At 41.0% G+C, this 11617-nt stretch overlaps 1 protein-coding gene across 2 annotated transcripts in view; it reads right to left on the reverse strand.

Annotated features, from left to right (window-relative positions):
* Positions 1-11375, reverse strand: part of OSCP1 (organic solute carrier partner 1) — a 48047-nt gene extending 36672 nt beyond the window's left edge. The window contains exons 1-2 of one of the 2 annotated variants that reach the window (XM_006886453.1): positions 11196-11375; positions 3695-3724 (exon numbers count right to left, since the gene is read on the reverse strand). In XM_006886453.1, the coding sequence (XP_006886515.1) occupies positions 3695-3724; positions 11196-11307 (142 nt within the window). In that variant the 5' untranslated portion in view covers positions 11308-11375. The remainder of the gene's footprint in view (positions 1-3694; positions 3725-11195) is intronic. The other variant, XM_006886454.1, reaches the window with a different exon arrangement.
* Between the last annotated feature and the right edge of the window lie 242 nt (positions 11376-11617).

The following is an 11617-nucleotide window of genomic DNA, read 5'->3' on the forward strand; positions in this document are numbered from 1 at the left end:
AGGGGTACCCTGGTTGCACTTTCTCCAAGATATATTTGTTTATTCTTTTTGCAGCCTAGGGGATATCAGGTACTCTTCTCCAACCTCATAACTCAAAAACATTGATTCTTCTTCTGTTATCCTTATTCACTGTTCAACTTTCAGATGTATAGGAGGCAATGGAAAAGACCATGGCTTGAATCAGGTGCACCTTAGTCCTTAAATGGACATTGTTGCTCCTTAGCTTCTTGGAGAAGTCCTTGAGAGCAGATATTCCCAATGCAACATATCTTTTGATTTCTTTATGCTGGTACTGAGGGTACTGATTGTGGTTTCAATTAAGATGAATTTGCTTACAACTTCAGTCTTTTCTCCATCTATCATAATGTTGCCTATTGATCCAGTGGTGAAGATTTTTTGCCTTCTTGATGTTGAGAGGTAATCCAAATAGAAGGCTGTAATCCTTGATTTTTTGCAGAAAATTTTTCAAGTCGTCAACTGTATAATGCAGGTTACTGATGAATCTTCTTCCAATCCTGATGCCACATTCTTCTTTACAAAGTCTAGCTTCTCGAATGATTTGCTCAGCATAAAGACTGAACAGCTATAGAGAATGGAATACAGCCCTGATGCACACCTTTCTCAATTGTAAATCATGCAATTTTCCCTTGCTCTGTTGGAACAAAAGCTTCTTAATCTTGATATAGGGTTTGCATGAGCATAACTAAGTGTTCTGAGATTCCCATCCTTCTCAATGTTAGCTATAATCTGTTATGATCTACACAAGCATCTTTGCATAGTCAATAATAAGGGTCAAATTGACATTCTTTTGGTATTCTCTGGTTTCAGCAGAGTATGTTGAATGTTCTTCCACATGCAGACATGATTTGTGATTCTTTACAGAATTTAGGAATTTGCTCAAGTCCTTTGGATGTTATTCTTGTCTCTATCCTATTCCTGTTTGGAAGTAGGAGTGGCATCCACTTCCTAAACAGCATGCCTCTGGAAACTTTATGAACATTGATAAATGTTGATAGCTGTAGAGGGGCTTCAGGCCTTTTGTTCATAGGGTCATTATGAGTTGTTGTCGACTCGAAGGCAATCATCATCATCAGTGTCACCACCATCATCCTATTATGCAATGATAAAGGAACCAAATCCATTACTGACACAGAGTTTCCTTCACAGGTGATGATTTAAAGTTGTCATTGCAATTTGCCTTCAGTGTGCAAGAACATTTCCCCAGTGGACGGCTTGGAGACATATTAATGCTTTACAGTCTAATTCATTCTTGGCCTTTTCCCTTCAACCAAAATAAGTAAGATTCTGTGATAAATGAATTTCCTAGTATTTTTCTTACTTCTCAACCAAACCAAACTGAACCCATTGCCACTGAGTTGATTCCAATTCAGAGACACCCTGTGAGAAAGAGCAGAACTGACTCAAGAGGTTTTCTGAGGCTGAATCTTTACAGGGACAGATGGCTTCCTCTTTCTCTAGAGCTGCAGCTGGTAGATTTGAACCATCAATCTTTAGGGTAGCACTTCAATGCTTAGCCTACACTGCCATCAGAGTTCTTTTTCTTACCACAACTTACATAATATGCAGAATTTAAAAGGAACTAGATACAATTAAAAAGCCACACTTTAGGCCTCACAAGAGAAACTATGAAGAATTTCCCACAGGTTTATATAGGCCAGGGAGGAGTGTCAAACAGATAAAACAGAAGCTAAAGTATGACCATCAGCCTTGATTATGTTAATGCTTACAAACAGTTACCATTCACTTAGGTATTGAGTCATTTCTCTAGTATATTTGAGCCCTTAGCAGCATCCAGGAAAATAGCTTAGATCCAAATAAATCAGTTCTAAAAGAAAGAAAATCCCAAGGCGGTTGTTAGCCACTCTGGCAAAGTAAAAGCAAAATAAAGCCTTTCCCCTCTGGGAAGTGAATAAGCTATATGTCATCATGGCTCAATGCATAACAATGTTCAGAAAGTTTACCTGTTAGGGAAGAGTTGGGCAGAGTGGTGAACACAAATACCCTAGCGAGGAAACTGCAGTTTCACGTCAGGCCTTGCCACCTGGGGCTTCTACCTCCCAGTTAGTCTTTGAGAAGACAAAGAATTTGAAGGCATTTGCCTTGGCTTCATAGTTACCCTCAGTAGCTCTTGGTGGAGGCCAGTCTACTGTGCACTACAGCCACAAAGAGAAAGAATCTGTTCTCCCAGAGAAATAATTGCTTTTAATTTAAACCTGACAAATGGCATAGCTTTATCCAAACCTATTAATCTATCTTATAGTTGGTTTTTAAATTAGCTTTGCACAATCTTCTTGACACAGACACATCCAAAGCCAGATTCTGTCAGAGAAAGACGAAGGCAGGGAGGGGAGGGAAGTTACTTTTCCACGAGTAGCATGAGAAAGATCGGTAGTCCCAGGTTCAGAATATGAAGTCGGTTTCTGTTAATTATTTCTAAATACTTAGATTCCAGTGAGTCAAATATATGTACAAAAGGTCTTTAACCTCTATACTTCATGCCCGATGTTCTGCTATGAGTTAGGAAGTGGGCCAAAAATTGCTCAAAAGATGGTTATGAAATCTCATATAAGTATAACATGCATTTGGAATGGGCTTTTCTTTGAACCCTGCCTGATTCAATGAATGTTGAGTTGATAATAGTTACCTCTGCCCTAAATTCACTTACTTATGAGAACAGGTATTTTGGAGCCAAAGCTAAAAAAAGAGAAAAACTAGGAACTCTCCTGGACAGTTAAGTTATTGTGGCTTGAATTCCTACAATGTTCTAGGCACTAGGCTGAGAACTTTATATGCATTATTTCATTTAAACTCCAAAAACACAACTTTGAATTATCAGCCTCATTCATGTGGGGAGGAAGAATGACTTTTAGTGAAGTTAAAGTCCAAGTAAAAAATCTGGTGGTCGAATAGAAATAACAAGGAGGACTGTTTGAGTCTAATTCCAATGCTTTCAAATACATGTTTTCTCCCCGGTATACTTAGCAAGGAGAGGTCTTTATAATACATGCATAAACCACGCTCAATGGCAAATGATGGAAAGTACCTGTGACATTTAAAGGCTGAGAAAGGCTAAGGTTTTATTCCAAGGAGTAAGTAAAATTTTCAGATTTACCCCTAGCTTCCAAGCCAGACCCAGGTCTAGCTGAGCTATAAGTGAGGAGGAAACAGATCTGGCATGATAATGCCATACTGCATGCATGATATCGTGCCTTCTGCCCACAACCTGGCAGCCATGCAGTCACATGCTTCTGTCTCTCCCATTTGCTCAACAGATATCTCTGTGTGCAAAGGAGAACGGCTTATGTGGAAGCAAAATTCTTTAGTTACATGATATCACAATGAAATGGCTTTAAGGGCTACCACATAGGACAATGCATCCAGAAGTACAGTGACTTTCCCAGCTTTCCTACAAAGGTTGGATAAAAGGAGGCAGATCCCTCAGGTGCCGTGTGGCTCCTTTGCCAAAGTTCGGTTGGCTTTCATTTTATATGCTGTATTTCTTTCTTTTAGAAAACAGATTCAAATATAAAACCAATGTCTCAGCTCAAGACAAATCTACACCTATATTTTTACTTTGAAATATCTAGAGCGGTCACATTTTAAGCCCCATTAATGAAGGACCGCATGAACCTGTGGATGCAGACTGAATACATGCAGCTAAGGGGAAGCATACCTCGTTTTCTGTCCACCTCTGTCCATTCATCTACATGAAGCATATAAAAAGAAAATACCAGTTCATGAAGCAAGAATATTACTTACAAGAATGCTTTAAAAAATTACCAATTCCAATTACCTGGTCTATGAAGCTTTATTTTTTTATGTTTGCATTTAATACTTAATGCAAATCCTGTGCCTTTCATTTTAAATTTTTAAAAAGATGATGAATAAGCAATAAGCTAAAAAAAAAATAATAAGGCAAGTCACAGAGAGGCTATGTCTTACAAAGAATGGCCCTAGAGGAGAAGAAAGTCAGGAAGGCTAGCCTCTGTGGACTCCACCAGGAAAGGCTGAAGATCTCATATTCCAAAGATAGGAGAATACATAACCACTCAAAATAAGGTTCGCAAAATCAATAACCTCCACAAGGAAGAATCATTCAAAGAGCAGGGAAGAAAAAAGGAGCTTCTCTTGTACAACTTGATACTCTTGTTAAATGAAAATTTGGCACAGACTAAACTGCTCAAATCAGAAACTTGATAAGTGAGGTTTTGTGTGTGTGTTTTGTATTTTTTTCACTCTAAGGATTTGTTTCTGTTTCACCTTGCAAACACAGATGTGTGGGTTTTATATAAAAAGAGGGAAGTGACACTGGGACTGCTATAAAGAAAGTTCCTGAGGGGAAAAGAGTCTAGAGGATGCTGAGAGGAGATCAAATAAAGAAAAAGACACTTGGCTTGAGATATCTATGAGAATGGAGACCTTCTCATTTTCTTTTTAAATTGCACTTTAAATGCTTAGGTGGGGCAGCTATTGCTGCCAGTTTAGGGCCTGTGTCAGGAAAAGGAAGTCTTACTCATATACAGTGCCACCCAAAGGTAATTAAAGAGGTCAGAATTGCTTCCACTGTGGAAAGATGGGCCACTTCAATAGACAGTGTCATAGACAAGAGCCACAGATAGGCAAGGGAGTAGAGAGGAAGCTCCCACTCACTTGCTTTAAGTGTGGCTCTGAAGGACACTTGGTCAAGGTGGCCCACATCAGGTCCTCGTGGCAGACAGGACTGACAGGCCCCAGCTCCCAGCTGGAAACAAAGGAGGACACTTCAACGATTTAGATCCCCCCAGAAGAGCCGTGGATGAGCATTAACATTACTGGTAAGTACATTCATTTTCTCCTGGACACAGAGCCTAGTAATTGGTCCTAAAAGCCTTCTGAGGTCCCAACTCTTCTCACTATTTCTTAGTTGTTGGAATGGACGGACAACCTCATAAGCAGTTCCTTACTTCACCTTTACCTTGCATGCAAACTTCCGAGTTGTAAAACAACCCAGTGGTAGATGGAATTTGCTCCAGGATATAAGAACCATAAATGACATAGCTGAGCCTCTACATCTTGTGGTTCCTAACCTCTACACTATAATAGACAAAGTGCTAGTCTATAGGCCTTTTATTGTAAGAACCACCTTCCCTCTGTAACTTGATTTGTGCCACTATTAGAACCTCTACTTGGAAAAAAACCCCAAAAAACAGCAACAACAAAAAAGTGCTTAGGTAAAACTTTACAGAGAAAAGCTGTTATCTTTCAATAATTTCCCATAAAGTGTTCCATTTCTTATAATGGGGCATCATTATCACCCTTTTCTGTCCTGGGGACAGAAATGTCCTGTCTCTGTTTCCTTCTGTCTTTTCTACTCTTTTCTTTTTCCTTTTCTTCTTTTCTACCCCTTCCTGCTTGCTTGGATTTGCTTTTGGGTAAATGTAGTCTTGATCTGATAAGGGCTTGTCAATAATGGGCTTACACTCAGTGGTGGTGGTGAGGATGGTGCAAGATGGAATGGTGGTATGATCTGTTGCACACAAGCTATAAACTGGAGCTCCCTTGCTGGTAATTACTAATACCACTGTTTAGTTGAAACATTCTCTGGGGATGACTTCAGTTCTTAAGGTCATGGTTTCAGGGATACCTCTCTGTTAGAGCAGTAGGTCTATCTAGTCTTTTTGTGATTCTGATTTATTGTTATACATTTTTCTTTTGCTCTGTCTGGGACCCTCCTGTGATTCTAGTCAAGAGTAGATATTGGTGGCTGGACACCATCTAGTTCTTTCAGTCTTGAGGATATACAGAGTGTGGTCCACTAGGACCTTGGATTAAAAGCTCCAAGGTTAATGACTCTTGAGTTTTCCTCACTATTTTCCCCCCCTAGATGGGAAGAAGACCAATAGTTGTATTTTAGAAGGTCACTTGACAAGCTTTTGAGATCTTAAATGCTACTCACCAAAATATGATGCAGAACGTTGTTTTCATGAACTACGTTGTGCTAACTGACGTAGCTGTCCTATAAGTCAATATGATCCTTTATCTTTGAACATAGGAACGTTGTCCTGGGAGATTTTTGGTTACATGTAAGAAGTCTAGGTTGTAGATCTTTTATGGACTGAGAACTGGCTCTACAAGCTACCTAAGTTTGGATAACTTGCTTAACCTCTTTAAGGTCTCAATTTATTTGTAAATTGTGGATCATATTATCACCTACTTCACTAGGAAATGAATATCAAGCACTCAGCTAGCTACTCTTCTAGTTTCTATTTTCTATACTGAGGTATGCTGGACTTCACCCGTAACAGAGGAATAATGATTTTGGTTTTTACTTTAGTTTTTTGAGAGATTTTTACTTTTTAAAAACCATCCACAGATATAGTTTTATATCTATCTATCTCCATATCTTTAAAAACATCTGTAATAAAGTATATACAAGTATATATACAATATTAAGTTATAGATAAAACATACATGTTTACACATATGAGGAATATACATGTATATACATGCATATATACAATACCAACAGTCTGAGAGCACACAGGGTACCGTGATTTAACTAAGAGCAAAAGGTTTCCATTTGTCAGGTGAGACTCCTCTTTGAAAATTCATCATCCGTCATCCACAAGTCAGTCCGACTTGTGGTGACCCATTATGCAGGGAGTTGGATTATTGTGATTCATACGGCTACCATGGGCTCATTTTTTTTTTCTGTAAGTAGATGACCAGACCTTCATCCCTCATCTATTTTAGTCTACAAGCTCCTCAGTAACCTATTTAGTATTATACAGCACATGCAAACCTCCACTGGCAGATGGGTGATAGCTGTACAAGGAGTGTACTGCCAGGAATTGAGGTGTGGGAGGCAAGAATTCTACCACTGAAATCATAACTGCCCCCTCTTCCACAAGAGTCACAGGCAGCTGGAGAGAAAAAGACTGAGAAACAGAGACAAGAGACTGGTTTTCTTAAAGCAAATACTGGTTTCTCTGGCATATTGCCTGTATCTTCTATCTTTCCAGGACATTTATTTAGCAAGCAGTCTTGTTAGGAATTCTGAGAGGTGACTCTCTGAAGTGTGTTTAAGAACAACTCTTCTGCAAATGGCTCATCTCTGTGGGGCAGTGACCGACCTGGGGACAAGGGACTACCTGCTGTTGACAAAAAAGGAGAGGCATACTCAGGTGTGTCACTCTCCTGGGCAATGATACTCAGCTCCAGCAGAGTTCTCTGCAGTACTGTATGTTCCAGCCCTTCTTCCTAGAGGGGGAAATGAGGCCTTGTTTTTCTATTATTTCTCCAGATGACTTATTTGTGACAATTCCACTTTAGTTATATTTTAAATGGGAGTCAGGCCTAAGGGTATTCAGAGATAGCTATTAAGTTGGAACCAGAAAAATAAAACATAATCTAATCATTATGTGTTTGTTCAGTGCTATACTATATAAACTGAATGTCTGGCGGGGGGGGGGGATTATCACTTAGTGGCTCCATGCCTCGGTTTCCCATTCTGTAAAATTTATAATTTAGACAAAATGTAATAGGGAAGTTATTTATGAGCATTTTTTAAGGTGTTGGCAGGGAGGCACAGGCAGTTTTTATTATCCTCACTATTGCTTAAAACGTGGGACACAATTCAATATGCAACATTTAAAAGTTGCCCCATAGAGAGAACGCTTCCTTTCTGTTGAATGTTAACGGAGAAGCTGCACTGTGCAGGAAAACGGCAACATTTGCATTGGTCTAGTGGGAACGAGGATGGCCTCCAAGAGACCAATTAGTTGAGTAAGATAATGAAAACATCCAGAAGAAATAGGATTCCCATTCTAAGCTTCAATAAAGAGCTAGTTCACTGTGCTTTGAGTTTTAGAGGCCCTCTGCCTAGGCATTAGTCATAGTGGTTCTTGCAGCAATACCATCTCTCTAGATGCTGGAAGATGTCTTTCAAGTGTCTGAATCCCATACTCCCTACCATATTCTCCCAAACTACAACTACCCACTAGCCAACTACTTTCTGTCATTTATTTTATAAAATCAATGGATATATTGGATATTTTTTTCTGATCTACCAACTACCACAAACCCTAAGATTCTGATACCATCCCCACGTGAGACAGTATTGATGTTCACTATAGAGTCAGAACTGATTCATAGCTGACCTTCCAGTGGGTTTTCAGAGGCAGTTAAGTGCTTGGGAGGAGAATGCACACTGCTCATCCTTCCCCTACAAAGCATCTGGTAGCCTTGAATCATGTGACTTGGGAACTGCAGTGCAGCTCCTTGCCACTAGGCCACCAGAGCTCTACAGAGATTAAGGGAGTCCTGGGTAAGAGTATGGGCTCTGAAACTCAACTGCCTGACATCATAACCTTTGTTCTTTCTCTTAACAGTTATGTAGCTTTGGGGGGAAATGAGCTTTAAGTTTCCTTAACTGTAAAGTGGGAATAGTAAAATGATCTATTTGGTTGGAAAGTTGTAGAGCCGCTGGCATTATAAATGCTTAATAAATGATTGTTGCTGTCATTAGGAAGGGATGACCAGCTTATCAGTTATTTGACTAGATGCATGAAAGGCATCTCACATGGTATCACCACTTAACTCAAAACTACGGAATGAATGTGTAAATGAGTTCCCATTAACAATGTGTGAAAATTCTTAAAGCTGAATCTACCAAAACCAGAAGAAAGCCTGTAGTCCTTGAAGACAATGAATCTGGTTGCCTGGTATTCACTGGGCTCAATTGCCTCTTGAAAGATAACATCTACTATTTATGGTGCTAAACACGGACACATACTTTATCTCATCCAATCTTCCAATATCCTGATTGCCATGAGTGGGAAGTAATTTTACAATGTCCTTAAAAAACAACAACAACAACAACAATAAAACTCTAAGTCATGAGGGGGGAGACACTGCCATTGAGTCAGAACTTACTCACTGCTGCTCCTCTAAGGGGTTTTCAGAGGCTGTAAACCACGTGGGAGATTATCTACCTTCTTCCTCAGACTCTAGTGGTGTAGTCAGTAGGGAGTTGTGCCACTAACTGAAGGCCTCTTCTCGCCAGAAGTTTTAATCAACCAGTAGCTTCTCAGGAGAAAGGTGGGCAGTCTACTATCACGCAATTTATAATCTCAGAAAACCTGCTGGAGGGTCAGCTGTAAGCTGGATCAGACTCAATAGAAATAAGTTTTTGGGGTTTTCTTCCCCCAAGGAGCCACAGGTGGATTCAAACTATTAGAGGTGCCACCTTTGGGTCAGAAGTACAATTCTCCACCAGAGCTTCCTAAAGTATGCTTTATGATCCCCACTTTATGAAGAAAGACAGGTTATACACTAGTCACATACAACTAGTACAATAGCTATGCTTGAACTAAGATGCAGAGCTGTATGGCTTCAGAGACCATCCTCTTAACTGACAATTTACAGGACTTCCAAGATGCAGACTACTAGTCTGAGAACTCTGGCCTTGTGGGCACACCAGTGCTTTTAGACAGAATGAGATTGGGAAACAAAGGTACCAAGAAAAAGAGAACTTTCTTGAGGAAGAAATGGCAACATAATATGAAGCAGTCTATTTAGATCATCAGTTCAACAAACATTTATTGAGCATGAATATACTTTGGACTAAGCACTAAACTAGATGGCAGGGTACAAAAAGAGGGCAATCAAATGGGAGAAACAGACACACAGATCACTCCAGGTGCAGACAGCCAGTAAGACAGACAGAGGTGACTATGAGATTAGTGGCAGGTTACCTTCTCCATGGGGAGATGATTCTTAAGCTGAATGCCACAGGATGGAAGGAGAATGACAATGGAATGGGGACTATTAGCATGGAGACAGAAGAACATGGTTCAAGTGGGGACCTAGAAGCAGTCTGGCATTGTTAAAAAGCAAGCAGGAGGCAGGCAGTGGTGGGAGATGGCACTGCAGAGGTGGACAGAGAACAGACAAGCAAAGGCCCTAAAATGTCAAACTCAGAGACTTGGACTTGATTCAAACAGCAATGGGAGAGAGGTGATGGGTTTCAAGCAGGGAGGAGTATGGAGAGTTTGCATTTTCAGAAAGCTTACTGGCAGCAGTGGGCAGAATAAATGAAAAGTGTATGTTATAGCGAGTTCTTTTTTTTCCTCGCTTGCGCAAGGATTTGGATCAAGTCACACCAACAAAACAGTTAATACCTGAATATATATGCTAACATTTGAATATGTATGGGGTTTTTAAAAAATATGTACATTTAACATCAGTTGAGCATACAGAGAGAGTTTTGAGGAGAATAAACGTCTTAAATAGTAGCACCCACTTCCTAAATAACATGCCTCCAGATACTCTATGAACTTTGATAAATGTTGATAGTTGTAGAGGGGCTTCAGGCCCCCTTTTCATTGGGTCGTGCTAGACTTGAAGACAATCAACAGCAACAATAACAACTATCAATTATCTTCAGTTCAACCTTTCTGTTCCTGTCTTGAAATATTTCTTTCATCCCAGAAAACTTAATGAAAGCAGTTGTTGGGTCAATAAGGAAGAAGGGAAGACCGTGGGGCTGGAAAAGGATGGCAGAGGGTCTGGGGGGTGGAGGTAGTGCAATTTCGCTGGGGATGAGATGTGGTGTGTGGGAGCCATTTTAGAGACGATCATATTATTTCTATAACTGCATTCTCCACCAACACTTGGAAAGGCATGGTTTTTTTCACTTATCCACATAATTTCAGAACTCCAATGTTCTTAAAACAGTTTCTGAAATATGCAAAACTAGTCTCCAGCTTTTGTGAGAGGTATGGAAAAATCACAATCTGTTTCTTGGGGCTAAAGAGAATGTTTCCGTTAGCAAAGGCGATGTTACAGCTGGGGTTCTACCATTTGGTAGGGACCTGGTGTCAGGAAAGACTGAGAAGTCATCTCTCCTTTTTGAGAGAATGAGGAAACAGGAGGGATCGGGTACACTAATTGTACCCAACGGAGGTAACATCCTTTTGCTGTGGAGAGATGTTTCGGGGATCTCGACTCCAGGGGGGCTCCGGCTGTGAGGGTATGAGAAAGGCCCCCGGCAACACAAACGCTGTGTGCAGGGCTATTGCACTGGTTGGGCTGCACAGAGGATGGGTTGTGGCTGCAGCTGTGGGTGTCGCGTAGTGGTAAATAGCCCGGGCGGTGGGGTACTGGTGTGGATGTGCGGACCCGGCGCCTCTCACCTTTGCGGGCCTTGTCTGCCGGGATGTTCTGGGCCCGCAGCCGCTGGTCTAGGATGTAAAGCATCTCCCCGCCCAAGTTCAAAAAGAGGAGCGGCAGCGTTCTCACCGACATGGTGCCGGAAGCGAGCAGGGCCAGTACGGAGCATAAGGCCCTGGTAGCCCAGAGACAGGGACACTCGCGTCCCAGTAGCTTGGTTGCCAGGGCAACGCCGCGCACAGGGGAAGAAAACCAATGAGAAAGCCGTTTGGTGGGAGATGCCCAGAAGATGGGTGCTTATTGGTCTGAGTCGTAGCCACTATACTTGTTGGATTGGTCCAACTCGGACGCGGGGGAGGGATCTTGGTTTTGGTGTTTGGCTGAACAACGTTGTTGTTGTTATGTGCCTTCGAGTCCTTTCCCAACTCATACAACAGCCCTAAAC

This window comes from Elephantulus edwardii, unplaced genomic scaffold (assembly GCF_000299155.1).
Source record: "Elephantulus edwardii isolate Elephantulus edwardi_28Jun2011 unplaced genomic scaffold, EleEdw1.0 scaffold00049, whole genome shotgun sequence".
Lineage (NCBI taxonomy): Eukaryota > Metazoa > Chordata > Mammalia > Macroscelidea > Macroscelididae > Elephantulus > Elephantulus edwardii.